The sequence below is a fragment of the Schistocerca piceifrons genome, chromosome 6 (assembly GCF_021461385.2).
Source record: "Schistocerca piceifrons isolate TAMUIC-IGC-003096 chromosome 6, iqSchPice1.1, whole genome shotgun sequence".
NCBI lineage: Eukaryota > Metazoa > Arthropoda > Insecta > Orthoptera > Acrididae > Schistocerca > Schistocerca piceifrons.
The window spans coordinates 344835619-344853605 of NC_060143.1; the positions used below are offsets into that span (position 1 = coordinate 344835619).

The 17987-nt window shown below is 42.6% G+C and overlaps 1 protein-coding gene across 1 annotated transcript; it reads right to left on the reverse strand.

The window, feature by feature from the left end:
- Positions 1 to 15994: 15994 nt before the first annotated feature.
- LOC124803082 lies at positions 15995 to 17479 on the reverse strand. The gene is made up of 2 exons (XM_047264213.1): positions 17413 to 17479; positions 15995 to 16502 (listed from the first exon to the last, which is right to left on the reverse strand). The coding sequence occupies exons 1-2, from the start codon at positions 17419 to 17421 to the stop codon at positions 16101 to 16103; spliced, it is 411 nt and encodes a 136-aa protein (XP_047120169.1). The 5' UTR covers positions 17422 to 17479; the 3' UTR covers positions 15995 to 16100.
- Positions 17480 to 17987: the final 508 nt, after the last annotated feature.

The window sequence follows — 17987 nt, forward strand, 5'->3', positions numbered from 1 at the left end:
TGGTAGAACGATGGGTTCGATTACGGTTTGGATGTACCGTGCACTATTCAGTGTCCCCTCGACGATCACCAGTGGTGTACGGCCAGTGTAGGAGATCGCTCCCCACACCATGATGCCGGGTGTTGGCCCTGTGTGCCTCGGTCGTATGCAGTCCTGATTGTGGCGCTCACCTGCACGGCGCCAAACACGCATACGACCATCATTGGCACCAAGGCAGAAGCGACTCTCATCGCTGAAGACGACACGTCTCCATTCGTCCCTCCATTCACGCCTGTCGCGACACCACTGGAGGCGGGCTGCACGATGTTGGGTCGTGAGCGGAAGGCGGCCTAACGGTGTGCGGGACCGTAGCCCAGCTTCATGGAGACGGTTGCGAATGGTCCTCGCCGAGACCCCAGGAGCAACAGTGTCCCTAATTTGCTGGGAAGTGGCGGTGCGGTCCCCTACGGCACTGCGTAGGATCCTACGGTCTTGGCGTGCATCCGTGCGTCGCTGCGGTCCGGTCCCAGGTCGACGGGCACGTGCACCTTCCGCCGACCACTGGCGACAACATCGATGTACTGTGGAGACCTCACGCCCCACGTGTTGAGCAATTCGGCGGTACGTCCACCCGGCCTCCCGCATGCCCACTATACGCCCTCGCTCAAAGTCCGTCAACTGCACATACGGTTCACGTCCACGCTGTCGCGGCATACTACCAGTGTTAAAGACTGCGATGGAGCTCCGTATGCCACGGCAAACTGGCTGACACTGACGGCGGCGGTGCACAAATGCTGCGCAGCTAGCGCCATTCGACGGCCAACACCGCGGTCCCTGGTGTGTCCGCTGTGCCGTGCTTGTGATCATTGCTTGTACAGCCCTCTCGCAGTGTCCGGAGCAAGTATGGTGGGTCTGACACACCGGTGTCAATGTGTTCTTTTTTCCATTTCCAGGAGTGTATATGTGCTTTTAGTTTGTTCAATACAAATTTTTAAACAAAAAGAAAACAATAGAAACAAAAAAAAAGGTAAACAAGATATGTTCTAATTTGTTGTATTTCATATTATTCTAATAATTTGTTTACCTAACACTCATTTGTATATGTTTTAACTGGTACCTTGAAGAACTTTTGCTTTGTGTGTATATATATGTACTCTCCGTTTGTTGAATAATAAAGATTACAAAAAAAAAAAAAAAAAAAGGATAAGGCATCGGAAAAAAAAGTGGCGTCAAATCGAAAGACCTGCACTAGGCGAACGGTCTACCCGACGGGAGGCCCTAGCCACACGGAAAAAAAAAAAAAATGGTCAACACGAGAGAATGTCAATCTTAAGGACCCGCGTTCGATTCCCGGCTATGTCGGAGATTTTGTCCGCTCAGGGACTGGGAGTTGTGTTGTCCTACTCATCATCATTTCATCCCCATTGACGCGCAAGTCGCCGAAGTCGCGTCAGATCGAAAGACTTGCACCCAGCGAACGGTCTGCCCGTCGGGAGGCCCTCGGCACACGACATTTTCTGTAGTAAAAATTCACTAATACGATTTGCTTGAATTGTTGTCTTGCGATCCGAGGAAGCAGATTTCCTAGTTACCGCATATTCAACAGTAGGTATGATACAACAAGACGTTTAATTAGTACGTTTAACAAATGTATCTTAATTCTTCATCGTGTTAAACCAAGCCAACGTTCTACACTTCTCACTGTAATAAGCGCTGCACTGTGTGCATGTAAATATGTTGAAGAGGAACGCTGATAGATTCACTGATTCTATACTCAGCATTATTTGTGGCGCATGTGACTGACAAACAGGAGTCAGACTGCGAAGCAAAGATTCCAATGGGAGGTCTGCCGTATAAGAAACTTCTTTATCTTCGTGGTAGCTATCGGCAACTGCATAATGAGCTGCGGTTACCATAAACGAAACCGGAGTACCCCGAGATAAGGCGGCTTCTGCTACAACAGAAACAGGACGCACAGGTAACTAACTGTACGAAACAGCAGGAAGAAGGGTGTTGAATATGTCAACAACGCATCTATCTTTTGCACGACACGACGCATTCAAGCCAATGTAAGGGCCCTGCGTATCAAAAGTATAATAACAATGGCTTAAAACAATACTGATTATTATGATTATTATCGATGGTACATAATGGAAATTGGCGAAAATCATAATAGTGACACTGTCATGGAACTTTGTAATTATTATTGCGGATATCCGCTGATATAGCCGCGAATATCAGCACATGTGCAGATCTCTAGCTATGATCAAATGCTTGTCCCGTAACAGGAAATTATGTTCAAGCATAATCCTATTGCTTCAAACATCAATATTCCCTTGTGCAGTTTTACCTCGTACTTCGACACGCAGAATTATAAGTAAAATGACTAGTGTATATGTATCTTAAAAACAAGTGATTGACATGTTTTTCTAAATATCAGATCAACCAGAGGGAGAGGAACATGATAGAGATGTAAGGTCGACGGCCTTTCCTTCGGCAAGCGGGGGCTGTTTCTTCAAAAATTGCCAGAATAACGAAGCATAACGTGGTTGTGGTCTTCTGTCCATTGGCCTACACGGCAGTTGTTCTAAGATTTACTAAACATGATCTGCTTTCACGAAGGACTGATATTTCTAAAATACCTAATCAAATTGGTAAAACACAACACACACTGTACAAGAACTGTACATTGAAAACCTGCGTCACACGCTTTCTACAGCCCAACAAATTAGCAAGGACTGAAACTTTTATTTTCACCGGTCATTCCATGGATTATGGGAACATCAAGATACTGGCCACAATCTCTTCCTAGTGGGACTGATTGGTAAAGGAAGCTGAGAGAATAAAGAGAGACTCGGGTTTCCAGCTTGACAGTTCACGGAAGCCACGTCTGCCAAAAATGGCTCTGAGCACTATGGGACGTAACTTCTGAGGTCATCAGTCCCCTAGACTTAGAACTACTTAAACCTAACTAACCTAAGGACATCACACACATCCATGCCCGAGGCAGGATTCGAACCTGCGACCGTAGCGGTCGCGCGGTTCCAGACTGTAGCGCCTACAACCGCTCGGTCACTCCGGCCGGCCGCGTCTACCCAATCAGAGGAATTGCTGTTCTGAGTCTTTGCTGCCTGTCATCGCAACACATATCATCCATCCCCTCTGACTCTTTACCACATAATTCATAAGCACTGTGGATTTGCTGACTCGGCGCCAGCTAGGATTTTTTCTCAGAAACATAAAGTTTTATCTACGACTGACGCTATTGCTCCGACTCTTTTATCTCTGACGCATGCCCTTTTTACTCCACAGTATATCAATCTGTCAAGTGGTTTTATTTCAGTCGCCGACTCGCCTTGAAGACGGCTGTACGGCTAAAAGGCCAAATGTCGGAACATGACGGCTAACAGACAAAATGTCGGAAGATGAAAAATATTGTTGTCCCGGATACACACCCGGAAGGTAGTGGAATGATATTTGGTTGACATTTCTACAACTACAATCAATCTGAATCCTGTCTCTCTCCCTCTTGCGCTTGTTGTATTCATAACCATTTGAAAAATGACTACTTATGTCTAAATACTATACTGAGGAGGAGAAGACAAGCAGCCATACTGAAACGCCGCGGGCCGTTATTGAAGCTGCGTCTTCTTCGATACATCTACATTTCAGACGATTTTCTACAGAATTAGCGCGCATGAACCGTGTATATAGAGCAGTACCAACAATCCGAAGTAAGCAGCTTTTCTAGGGAAGTTGTTTAAGTTTTATTATTTGGGCATGGGCCCCATTGGACCATGCAGCGATTTTAGAATCGTTTCCCTGACCTTCCATATGGTTCTCATTCTCTCTCCGTGGGCTATATTTCTTTCTATCGTTCAAATGGTTCCTGGTTTTTCTGAAACCTCATCACTACGTTTGCATGAGGCTCCCAGAATCGAATTTCGTGATTTCCCAACACCGTTTCTGGCTGGTCATCTAAACACTCCTAAATCGATTCTGAAAATTCGGTTCTAGCTGCCGGGTTTTTACTTCTACAATCGATTTTCGATCCCATGCAAACGCACTACCGTGTTTTTTTTTTTTTTTAAGTCGGCTAATAGGGACGGAGTGACTTTCTGTACAGTGAACGAGAATAGGGAATATTAGACTGAGCATGAAGCTGCCTACAACTCTAATATCTAAGAGAAAAGAAATAGCCATTGTGCTGACTAAATCAGAAATATTTAACTGGGCTAGCAAATGCGCTTCAAATCTTAACATGTAAACATGACAAGGAAAAATTGTTTCCGAAATTCGGTTTGCGTCTTCCGGAAAACGAATCGCATTTAAACTTAATGATGCTTTGGCTGTAGTACCGAACAGTTTACTTTTAACTGAAGAGATTTCTGTCTGCTACTTCCACTGCTTCTGTCTGGACTTTTTCAAGTTCCTTGGATCCATGGTACATACGATATTTTTTTCCTATGCAGGGTGTCCCAGAAGGATTGTCCAGCATTCAGGTATGCGACGGTAACGATCATTAGAAGCAAAAAAGTATAGTAAAATGGGCTCTAAAATGCATAGCTCATTCCCACCTCTGATACTGTGAAACAAATCTCTTTTGCTGCAAGTTCTTTGCTCTCCGAATTCAGTGAAGTGCATACCTTACGAACTATGAGCACTTGTTCATCTTCGTTGTTGTGAAGTATTTCTCCTTTATTGAAAAAAAAGATGCCCATAGCTCTTAAACTTTAAGACTTAAAGTATGCATTTTTACTAGTTTCGGTCCATACTAACTCCAAGTATATGGAAAGCAAAGAGCTTGCAGTAGAAAAGATCTTTCCAAGCATCGAAGATGAAAAAGTGCTCATGCCTCGTAAGGTACGCGTTTTAGAGCCTATGTTTTTTCGCTTCGAATGATTGTTGCTGTCATATCCCTCAATGCTGATCATTTCTTCTGGGACATCCTATATTTGCCCTAATGAGTTTTTAAGTGTCGTCCTTGTACAGTTCCATAGAATTTTAGTCGTCGTTTTCTAATGTCTGCTGCCTGGTTTGACAATCTCTCCGCTGCTTTACGGGATTTCGGTCTGCACAAGCCCTCCGTTTTTTCTCACCCAAGAATTTTCTTCACAACGCTATGTTCTTCCCTCAGCATGTTTTCCAGATAGATTTTTCTCCAAGTTTAGCTCGAGTGCAAACCTGGTTTTGTCACGGTGTTGTAGAGGCTATCCTTTGTATGCGTGCACAGGCACTTTTCGTTGTGCCGTCCATGTCATGCGTCCTCCTGTTCGCTCTCTTTGAGTTCCTGTACTCGAACTCTGTGTGCTTCTTTTTGTAGCCTTATTTGCTTCTGTGCTCTCAGATTTCACCGACACATTTGAAGTGTCTCACTCATTTTTCTTATTACCAGATTCTGTTATAATATATTGAAAAAGAAGTTAATTAGCGGACGTACAAGAGACACTAACTGATGAAGCAACACCGTCAGTTCTTCCGCTTTCGAGGCAATCTCTATATGTAAAAGGCGACGTCCTGAGTGACTGACTGGCTCTGACCTACTCATCATCGCTCAGTCCAAACCGCTAGGGATAAAAACTTGAAATTTGGAGAAGGTGTCGATCTTATACTGTAAGTGTCGTTTGAGTAGGGAGTTTTCGAAAGTCTAACCCTAAAGGTGTGAAACATGGGCTGAAGAGTTTTTTTTTTAATTTCCTTATTAAGGCAATTTTGTAGTTAGACCTATGAAAATTGGTATTCGGTTTCTCGGTCAGAAATAAAGAAACTAATGTTTCAACATTTTTCTAAATTTAGCCCTATTGTGGTGAAATAGTGGTTGAAACCTTTTTTTCAAAATATATCATTATAACAGATCCGCTAAAGTATTTTTAAAGCATTCGTGTTTGACGTTCCAGTTGAAAATAAAAAAAATACGAATCTCAGTGCTTTTGAAAATTGAACGCCTAAGGGGGTGAAATAGGAGATGGTATTTTTTACTAATACTATTTTATTATGAAAGCATTTTTAAAGCTAAATCTATCAAAATTTAAATTTGGCTTCTCAGCTAGAAAAAAAATTGGAAATTCAAAACCCCAATGGGGTGAAATAGGGTCAGTCTGATTCATTGATTCGTCGTCGCTCAGCTCAAACCATTAAGGATAGAAACTTTAAGTTTGGAGAGGGTGTGGATCTTATACTGTAGGCATCGTTTAAGAAGGGGTTGCCCAAAATCCCAGTACTAACGGGGTGAAATAGGGAATAAGAGGCTTTTTGAAAGTACGTCGCCATTAAGGCAATTTTGAAGCTAGACCTACGAAACCTGGTAATTTGTTTCTCAGTCAGAAAATAAAAAATACTTGTTTCAGCATTTTTGGAAATTAAATCACTAAAGGGATAAAATAGTAGGTGAAAGCTTTTTTTGAAAATAAATAATTACTAAAGATATACTAAAGGATTTTTAAGGCTACACTTATGACAACTGGTATTTGACTTCTCGGTTAGAAATTAATATATATATATATATATGCGTTTTACTGTTTCTGGAAATTCAACCTCTAAAGGAGTACAATAGGGAATGAAAATTTTTAAGAAAATATTTCGCTACATTAAAAAAATTTTAAAGGTAAATTTATGAAAACTGGTATTTCGCTTTTCGGTTAGATATAAAGAAATATTTGTGAGGAGTGAAAGTTGCTATGGAAATATCTCCACAAGAACACAAAAGGCATTATTAACAATAACTTTGGACTCTAACTACCAGAATCGCTTTTTAGTCAGAAGTACTCTCGGAAAAGGCGAGGCTTATATGGCCTTAATTAGCTTGCAAACTTAGAAGGTGTGGCAGTTGGGTATAACATGAAAATTCGATTAAATAGGAACAAAAAAAACTTCAGGCCACAAAGTCTACGCGAGGGAAGCACTGGGCGCTAAGCTAGTTAAAAATAAACTATCATCAGCCCATTACTATCATTATTATTGTCGTCTCCTGTTTTTGCCCTGGCAGAAAGATATGCTCCCATTTTTCTCCACAGAGAACGAACTTTAGTTTAAGACATCCAAAGCTTGCTGTTCCATGAGTCACGTCACCTATGACATGTCCTTCCTGTCATCCACGTTTATGTTTTCCGTTGTTTCCTGTAAACCACTTAATGTTAAGGGCATATCCGATTTCGAGTTCCCATCCTTACCCAACCCGAGCTGGTGCTCCATCCTTAATGGCTTGGCCACTGACGGGACTATATTTTTTTTTCAACTTTATTTCATTTGAGTGTCATATCAGGTAACTATGGCGCGTCCTCTGCTAACGTCATTAATCTTCCTGGTTTGTGTTTTACACTGTTCGCCTGATTTCCAAAACGATTCACCCCATTACCCCATGAACGAATCGCAATCGCTGGCTATCTTGCGCATGTAAGATTGTTTATGGGCCTCTCCGTGCTCCCGTAAAGAGTATTGTTAGCCATAAAAATAGCGGTCAGACTGATCAGAGGCATCAGTTCACGAACTTCTTGCACGCCATTGTACAACATCTCAGATTTCTGTCGTATTTTAACATATATTCATACTCAAGATTTTTTATTTACAGTATTGACACAACCACATTCATTCAGTGAACACTAGGCGCCAAACGATATGATCCTGGATAACGTTTACGTTAACATTACACAGACAGGTGTGCAATGGTTCAAATGGCTCTAAGCACTATGGGACTTAACATCTGAGGTCATCAGTCCTCTAGACTTAAAACTACTTAAACCTAAATAACCTAAGGACATCACACACATCCATGCCCGAGGCAGAATTCGAACCTGCGACCGTAGTAGCAGCGCGGTTCCGGACTGAAGCGCCTAGAACCGCTCGGTCAGAAAGGCCGGCTGGTGTGCAATGTCCAGCAGGTTTCATTTTCGAAACCAGCACAACTGAAAAAAATTGGGCAAGTATTCATCCCTTAAGTATTCAAATCCAAGTTGAAAGGATTCCTTGCGGCACACTCCTTATACTCTGTAACGGATTAGTCGATTTCCGGAGTAATCCAAAACTACGACATTGCAGTGCCTATGTTGTTAAGACGTTTAATCCGATGTTGCTTTGGACTCGCATGCATGCTCGAAGGAACAAGCACTGCGGCGACTACAGCCGCTGTGGAATGTACTCGCAGCGGCTATAAGCTGTGTAACGGAATGACGACAAATGAAATTTGTACCAGAACGGGACTCCAACCCGGATTCCTGCCTTACGCGAGCTGTCGCTGAAACTGCTTTGGCTATCTGTGCGCGAGTCACGGCCAGACCCAAACCACCATACGCGGGGGGTCTGAAAAGTCCGTGCAAAAATAAACACTACTTACGTCTTTGGGGTAAACCTTTTTTATTTTTCGATGTAGTCTTCTTTTAGACTTATACACTTCGTACAACGCTGTTCTGATTTGTTGATCCCCTCCGAATAATAGGAATTGTCCAAGTCTGCAAAATGGCTATTAGTTACTGCAATCACATCCTCGTTTGAACAAGATCTATGTCCCGCCAGCCATTTCTTCAAATTGGGGAACAAATAGTAGTCCGAGGGAGCCAAGTCTAGAGAATAGGGTGGATGTGAAACGAGTTGGAATCCTATTTCCATTAATTTTGCGACCACAACTGCTGAGGTGTCTGCTGGTGCATGGTCGTGATGGAAAATGACTTTTTTGCGATCCTATCGCCGGCGTTTTTCTTGCAGCTCGGTTTTCAGACGGTCCAATAACGATGAATAACATTCACCTGTAATAGTTTTACCCTTTTCCAGATAGTCGATGAGGATTATCCCTTGGGAATCCCAAAAGACAGTCGCTATAACCTTTCTGGCCGAAGGGATGGTCTTCACTTTCTTTGTTGCAGATTCTCCCCTGGTAACCCATTGTTTAGATTGTTGTTTGGCCTCAGGAATATAGTAATGTTTCCATGTTTCATCCACAGTGACGAAAAGGCGCTTAAAGTTCTGCGGATTCTTCCTGAACAGATGCAAACCATCCTTGCAACACTTCACACGATTCCGTTTTTGGTCAAGCGTGAGCAATCGCGGAAGCCATATTGCAGATAGTTTTCTCATGTCCAAATGTTTATGCAAAATATTATGTACCCGTTCATTCGAGATGCCCACAGCACTAGCAATCTCACGCACCTTAGCTCTTCTGTCATCCGTCACCATATCATGGATTTTATTAATGATTTCTGGAGTTGTAACCTCCGCAGGGCATCCAGAACGTTCAGCATCACTTGTGACCATACGGCCACTCCGAAAATTTTGAAACCCTTATAAACTGTTCTAATCGAAGGTGCAGAGTCACCGTAATGTTTATCAAGCTTCTCTTTAGTCTCCTGAGGCGTTTTGTCTTTCATAAAGTAATGTTTAATCACCACACAAAATTCTTTTTCGTCCATTTTTTGACAATCACTCGACTTCCTTGATTCACACGAGTGCCAAACACAAAGAAATAGACCAATATGGCTGAAACTTGGTGTGTGTTCTTTCCAAAGATGCTACTAACTAAACATGACCTCGATACGCGTCGGTAGTGCCATCTCTCGGACTTTGCAAGGATTTTTCAAACGCCCCTCGTACGTCGTCGTCGATCTTGTGGCACAACCTGCACTCTTACACATTATGTAAAAGCCCTACAGGGGGAGGAAATTTTAACTGAAAGTTGCTGCCTGGTGTCGACGGTTAAATACGACGTTGCAGTGCGTGTGTTGTTACGAAGTACGTTGCTATGTTCCATCCAACAACACAGGCACAGCAATGCCGTATTTATCTGCCGATACCAGCAGCGACTGTTACGGGAGTTACATAATGTGTTCGAGTACAGGTTGTGACGCATGAACAACATAGTTGTGGAAGCTTGTTGCTGGCCGTCAGTCGTGCATGGATAGCCACAACGATTAAGGTGACCGCTCGAGTAAAACAGGAAATCCGGGTTCGAGTCCCGGCCCGACACAATTTTCGTTGTCGTGATTCCGTTATACAGATGATGGTTGTCCGTATTCGCAACTGCGAAAAGGTTTCTTTCATAAACGAAAACTATCCTGTTTGATGTATTAATTTGTATTCTCTTACGCAATTCCTTTCGTGTTTCATTAACTCTTGAATCCTTTTATTTACAAAATTTTCTAATCACCAATCAGTAAACTGTGTACTGGCTCGTTCCAAGGGAATTCGTAAATAAATAAATTGATTAATTAACTTTTCATAACTGGGATTCACAGGCATGTAAAATTTTTTGAAAGACATAATGTTTTCGCCAGTGACTGTTAAACTTTTTATTTCCACAATTGCAATTTCGGCCTTAGGCCATTATCAAGTGCAGACGTTTTCGCTTTAAGCCCTGTCAACTTTATACACGCTGACACATTTATATGTCGTTGTCATTTGCTGTTATATACACTCGTAACGCTAATAAGTAGTGCGAGCACTCATGTCCATATATCGTAAAACAGCACAGTCTGTACATACTCTGTGCTGTTTTACGATACATGGACATGTGTGCTCGCACTAATTAGGAGCGCTACGAATGTATACAACAGCAAATGACAACGACATATAAATGTGTCAGCGTGTATAAAGTTGACATGGCTTAAAGCCAAAACGTCTGCACTTGATAACGGCCCAAGGCCGAAATTGCAACAGCGGGAATAAAAAGTTTAACAGTCACTGGCGTAAACATGATGTCTTTCAAAAAAATAAATAAATGTTTCACCGTTTCTACGTGCTTGGGTTGCCGCCATCACGTTTCAGTCACGCTATGACTTCACATCTCAAATGAACTACAGACCAAGACTTTCCCCTATATCTTTCTCACAAGTGTCTCGTCAGTTTCGTATGCTTTAAATGATTTTTAAAACTATAAGCTGTTTACAGGATGAACATTCACTCTGCAGGGAAGTGTATGCTCCTGCCAAACTTCAGGCAGATTAAAATTTTGTCCGGTACACGGATTTAATGCAACCACTGGATGCTTTTGCACAAGCAATAAAAGATATCCAGCTGCATTTAAATCGAATTAATATGCCACAAAATATTCAAGCAAGTCGAAAATTTTGTCAGAATTCTGATTACACTGGTTCATAAATTAAGGCTTCTAACATTTTTGCATCGTCTCTATTTTAAGGCAATTCTTTCTAAATGAACTACTCAATCGTTTGATGTCTACAGTAAATTGTTGTCATGTACATCACGTTTGCCTTGGTTTATCGTAAGACGACGTCTGCCGCCGGCACGGTAGCTCAACGTGTTCGGTCAGAGGGCTGCTGGACCTATGTAATGAAAAAAAACTGAGTAAAGGAATCAACGCTCGGGTTGAACGGGTGTCTGTGACGTCCGCCCAGATCAAACGCAACGAACAATATCGAACAAAATAAAAAAAAGTGATCAGCGCGACAGAATGTCAATCCTAAGGACCAGGGATCGATTCCCGGCTGGGTCGGATATTTTCTCCGCTCCGCTGGTTTTGTGCTGTCCTAATCATCATCATTTCATCCCCATCGACGAGCAAGTCGCCGCAGTGCCGGCGAACGGTCTACCCGACGGGAGGCCCTAGTCACACGACATTTTTATTTATCGTAAGACGACAGTTTACATTACACTGGACGCTACCGTGGCTAGATTCTTTTTATTAAAGCTAAATTTTAAATTCTGTTCCGGCTACTAGACGTTGCAGACAGCTTATTCATTTTGAAATATTTAAACTCTATAAATGAAAGACACTAATTTTTGATTATTTAGCTCTCATTTTCATAACAGTTTCGTTTGTAATTAGCACTTACATTCTCACATAGTGAAGGTATAGTGAAAACTGGTAGTAATTCCACAATTAAGTCCAACACACCCGCGCCTGAATTGTATAGAACCTTCGACCTTTGCTTTACGAGGCAGAGAAGTGATTGCAATCTGACGGTCGAGACATGAAACAAGTAACTTACATACGATTTGTAAGTTATGAATAACCCATTATGCACGTAATGCAAAATGACGTGTGTGTTAATAGCAAATTTCGTTGTTGACTCACAACCATTCAGCGTAACAACAAATTTTATAAGATCCCTTAGCCAATAAGCGCTGTTAAGAATCTGAATGCTTCGTACGATTGTTTCCATCTAAAGTTTATCCCAGTCGTAAGTGCTGTAAAGAAACAGCATGAACCTATCCGTCCTAGATTTCGAAGGGTTTGAGGGCCTGATTGGTATGGGTAAATAATGAAAGATATTCCATCCTATTTCCGGCGTGCAACCGGGATAGTTTTATTTCTTCTTCGGATGTTTCGACTGATGACTTCCCAGCCGTCTTCAAAGTGAATCGCTGGCAGAATTTAAACCACCTGACAGAGTATCATGGAGCCTGCGTCAGAGATAACACTGTTTACTCCACAGTATTGCGACATGCGGTGTACAGTCTGTCAGCGGTTGACATTGAAGATGGTTGTAAGTAAACTGACCATATTTTCTTCAGCGTGTCTACATTATTCAACGGTACATGAAAAAAAAGTTTCATCATAATTCACTGTACATTACTTTAATGTTTTTACAGCAAACTGTGTGGTTTTTTTTTTTGGTCGCTAGTTCATATATTATTCCTGTGGGAAAATATCTTATTAGTAGCAGCATTAATGCCAGGAAGGCAGGAGAGAAATTCCACTAACGTCAGTGAATTTGTGGGTGGCATATGATTCTCGTTAAAATGAGAAATAATTTCAACACATATCTGAGTTATCGAAGTATTGTCAGCAGTTCACTCACTGATTTTCTCACACATTTGAAGAATGACTTTAATGTTGCAGTAGACACAACTGCAGAAACCACTCTTTTATGTTTGTCTCTTTTTAAGTTAAGTTGTATATCTCCACACGTCCATTGTGACATATTGGGAATTTAAAATGGCTCTGAGCACTATGGGACTTAGCTCCGGAGGTCATCAGTCCCCTAGAACTTAAAACTACTTAAACCTAACTAACCTAAGGACAGCACACAACACCCAGTCATCACGAGGCAGAGAAAATCCCTGACCTCGCCGGGAATCGAACCCGGGAACCCGTGCGCGGGAAGCGAGAACGCTACCGCACGACCACGACCTGCGGACTTCAAGGAACACTAAGTGTCATTAAATCGCAGTGAAGTCACCTTTTCTTCTCGAGTGTACATCATCGTAAAATAAAGATCTGCGATGTAAACACTGCAGCTGATAATAAAAGGCATTTGTGATTAACACAAAACAAAGTGATCGACTCAGGATTACAAAAACACTTTACCATTGTGTTTTATCCCTAACGTGCCGGTGTTATTTCGAATCAATATTTACATAGTTACTAAATTTGATAAACCTCCGATTAATAAAATTAAGCTATTTTTATAATTTTTAATATTGTGTTAATCTCGAGGTACAACTTCAACGTACCTAAAGGATATTGCACCTGAGAAGGTGAAAATTGCGGTGTATATTTATGCCAGAGGCTTCTCATTTTTTATACGCCAAAGTATCATCAGTCATCCGAAGCGTAATTACGACTCGTAACCTTACGTTTCAGAGGCGATGATACCAAAAATTCCAGTGAATTATTAAACACTCATGAGGTCCAAACAGTAAAAAGAACCACATAGAAAAGTTGTAATATCACGATAGGTTTGACTAAAGCAATTGGACGTGCTTTCGAACAGTTGCGATGCATCAGCTGCGCAGTAAAAAAGCGTCGCCCGGAACGGTGCGCTTCGTCGTCTACTGCCTGTTGTGGCCGTAACAGTGCGAATGACCTTCAACGGTTCCGTCTGTATAATCAGACAGGCGGAAAGAAGGAGAAACGAGATAGGAAGATAGAAAAAGAGAGAGCGAGAGTTAGTCCGCGCCAGGTATTAGTGGAACCTAATTACATTTCCCCTCGCCAGGATACGATAACATTCACAACCAATTCCCGCATAATGAGCGCGCTGAGTAACCAGTTGTTTATTATGGCTGCGCTCCACGCGGCCCGCGCCGCACTTCGCCTCTCTCCGCCTTCCCGCCCTTTCCCATCCTTCACCGGCCGCTCTCTGTCCCGCCTTCCCCACGCGGCGTGTTCGACCCGGCGAGCGCTATGGCTGTTCCCCCTAGCTCCTGGCCCGGCTGTCGTGTCCACCACAGCACTACAGCCTGACCTCGAATGCCTCTCCTGCAGGCGAAGGCCGCGGCGGCGTTGCCACGTCTAATCCTGGCACGCGACGGAAACCGCTGGCCCGCAGCCAACCCGCAGCCGCGAGGCAGCTTTCCCTGCCGCCGGCCGAGCTCAAAGGAAAAACGGATGTGGTCGACCAGGCAGGCGCCGACTGGGGCAAATTAGAACCTGCCAGCCCGACTGCGAACCTAGACTTCCCATGGCTATTCAAACACCGCCCGCGGCGACAAATGTGTTTACAGCAGAGATTAGCTGTCTCAGCCGGGTGAGATAACAGCCGCATTTGCTGGCAACGGCACCTCCGCCTCGTCGAGTTGGACCGTTCTTAAAGCCCAAAAGCGCGCCCGTTACGTTGGAGAGTTAAATGCCGACCGGTTCTTCCATTCTTCCACACCTACGACGGATGCTCGGTGGTTTTAAATCGCTGAGCATTGTTGCACGTCACCTACCGCCCCAAATGACGTCTCCCTAAGAGTAGTAACCCACGTTGTAGACATGCACTTATTTTCCAAAATCTAATTAATGCACGCTAGAAAAGCTATTATCAACGTCATCACATTTGTTCCAGCTTTTATTATCGGGTGAAGAAGCTTGCGAAGGATCGACTAGCTCGGAGAGCTGCGAAAACCACAACGCCAATTCACAATGGCCGTCGCGTGATGTCACGTCAAAACATCACTTAATGGATTTCAAATGGCGTCATTCACATAGGCCGTCGGCAGACCATTACGTCACGTCACGTCAATGTTTCCCGGGAAGAGAGTTTCGACGGTTTCGTCTGCTGGTATAGGAATTCAACCTAATTTCGCAGCGTTACTCGTGTTACAATAGTGTGCTTCGTGCTTTAGTGAATTATTAATCTTTATTTTATTAGTGTGCCTTGTTTTCCCATCAAACTGCAAATGTTCAATGACGACTTGGATATTTTTTCCATTCCGTGTTCTTCCACAAGCAAGGGCAGATATCCTAAAGCTAAAAATTATTTATGTTTTACAATAACAGAACAGTTCTAACTCCCACACTGTACAATATAAGAATAGTTTGAAGCATACTCATTAACCATCATTTTAAGCGGAAAAGTCAGCTCTAACGAAGAAGAGAATGCAAATGATTTTGACGCCAGCCGGCCGGGGTGGTCGAGCGGTCCTAAGGCCGGTATTACACTATCAAATTTCTTTGTCAAAGATTTGATCAAAGATGTGATCCAATATTCCGTCCAATATATTTGACAAAGATCTTTGACGTAGCGCTAGAAGGGGTATTACACTGTCATCAAAGTTTTCGTCAAAGTTCAAGATGGCTGACAAAAACAGATTGTTATTAACCGCAGCAGCTGCTGCTTGTGCCACAATTGCTGTGTGTGCACATGAGATACAGAAGCGGGGGAAAAAAAGGAAACGTACCTGGGTGAAGCCGTGGGTTTCACGACGAGACGAAAAAAGCATTTAGCAAAACTTGTTACGTGAGTTAATAGTGGAAGACGTCAAGTCATACATCAATTTCTTGCGAATGGATGAGCATACTTTTCAGTATGTTCTCAGTGAAGTGATTCCTCATATCTCAAAATACAATACTCACCTAAGAACTGCTATATCTGCAGAAGACAGGCTCACTGTAACACTACGATTCCTTGCTACAGGAGAAAGTTACTCTAGCTTACAGTACAGCACTCGAATTCCACAATGCACATTAAGTAAAATAATACCTGAACTGTGTGAAGCAATTTATAAAGCACTAAAGGACCATTGTCTGAAGGTAAATAACTGTTCGATACACTTTATGTTCATGAAGATAAATTGTTATTATTTTATTTATTTAATTTTATTTACATGGCAAATGAGATGTGTGATACCACAAAATTAATTGAGATGTATGAAGCGGATGAGACACTTTACAATGTGAGGCACCCTGATTATAAAAATAGATTAAGAAGATTGGAGAGATACAAAATTTATAGACACATATATATTTATGGAATGGAATCTTCATCCTGTATTCCAGCCTGCTGCAAGGCAACCTGGATATATCCAGAGGTGGACGGTTGTGCACGGGCTGTCGCATGCAGCAAATCCCACCTGTCCATTAATGTCCGCTGCAGACTGTGCATAGTGGCAGTGGTGTATTCCCTGCCGCCCACCCTTTCCATTTCACGCAGTTCTGCTGCGATGTGGGCGCCAAGGGTACTATAGCGGTCATCATGGACAGGCATGGTTCTGGCAGCATCAGCCATAGCCTGAAGTGTCCTGCTGGCCTCCTCCATGACGTTAGTTGCCACGTCTGGCGTAACTTTCCTCCTTTTAGTGGGAGGCCGCTCTTGACGCAGGGGCTGTGGCTGTGCCTCGCTACATGCGACAGGCTCTTGCATCTCTTGCTATAAAATAAAAGATAAAAGCCATTAATTACGTACTTCCTTGCACATACATAAATCTTATTTATTTACAGGTACCCACAAGCAGAGGAGAGTGGGAGCAAATTGCAGAGGATTTCGAGAAGAAGTGGAACTGTTATAACACTGTAGGAGCAATGGACGGAAAGCACATTCGTATTAAATGACCACAAGCTAGTGGATCGCACTTTTTCAATTATAAATCCTTCAACAGTATCATTTTATTTGCCATGGTAGATGCTTCCTACAAATTTTTGTATGTAGATGTAGGAACTAATGGGCGTGTTGGTGATGCTGGAGTGTTTTCAAAAAGCAAACTACGTGAGTGTCTCATTGACCGATCTATGCTCAACATTCCTGAAGGCAGGAAGCTTGGGAACACAAACATTACAACTCCAATGGTAGTACTGGCAGATGACGCTTTTCCTCTGAGTTATAACATTATGAAGCCATACCCCTTAAAAGGAATCACAAAAGAAGAAAAGGTTTTCAATTACAGACTGTCACGAGGGAGAAGATTAGTGGAGAGCAGCTTTGGCATTCTTGCAAGTCGTTTCAGGATTTTTCTTACTACCATTAATCTGCCTCCTGAAAAAGTTACCACAATAACACTGGCTGCCTGCACATTGCACAACTTGTTAACTGAGAGAAGAAAACACTTGTACACACGGCAGGAAACTGTGTCTGCCGTAGTAGGAGACTGCACTTATCTTGAGACACAAACCACTGAGGACCTACAGCAAATGGAACCAATAGCTTGCCAAGCTGCTTCTGGACGTACAGTACACGGGAGAGCAATTAGGGAATACTTTAAGACATTTTACAATGGCGCTGGGAAGGTGCCCTGGCAAGATAATCACATTTAGTAACGTAAAATGTAAACAAATGTACATACCGCTAACATTTCCTCAAACGTCGGTGTGGCACGTTCACTTCCAGTTTCACTTTCCGTGCTCTCCAAATTGCACGTTGACTGGTCTAGAAATTTCAGCATTTGAAACCAGTACACTTGTGGTGTATACGCCGCCTGCGCACTGGCTCCACTTTTGCTTTTATTCATCTGCAATATTAATAATGAAAATAATTTAACTTCTTGTAGGTTACGTAAACATTATTGTATGCTTCAAGTCGCTGCAGTGAACAAATTAATGCTAATCATTTGTATGACATGTAAACTTTACTTGCATAAATAAATATAAATGAATATGTCAATACGTACTTTTGCTTTCTCGTACGAGTAGCTAGTACGGAGGCCATTTATCTTCCTCTTTATATCCTCGGCCGTACATCCTGGCCGTATGTCTCGGCTGATTATCTCTGCAATATTTTTATAACTCTCCAATCTTCTTAACCTATTTTTATATTCAGGGTGCCTCACATTGTAAAGCGCCTCATCCGCTTCGTACGTTTCAATTAATTTTGTGGTAGACGCCACACACCAATTGTATTTAGCAGCCATGTTTACAAATA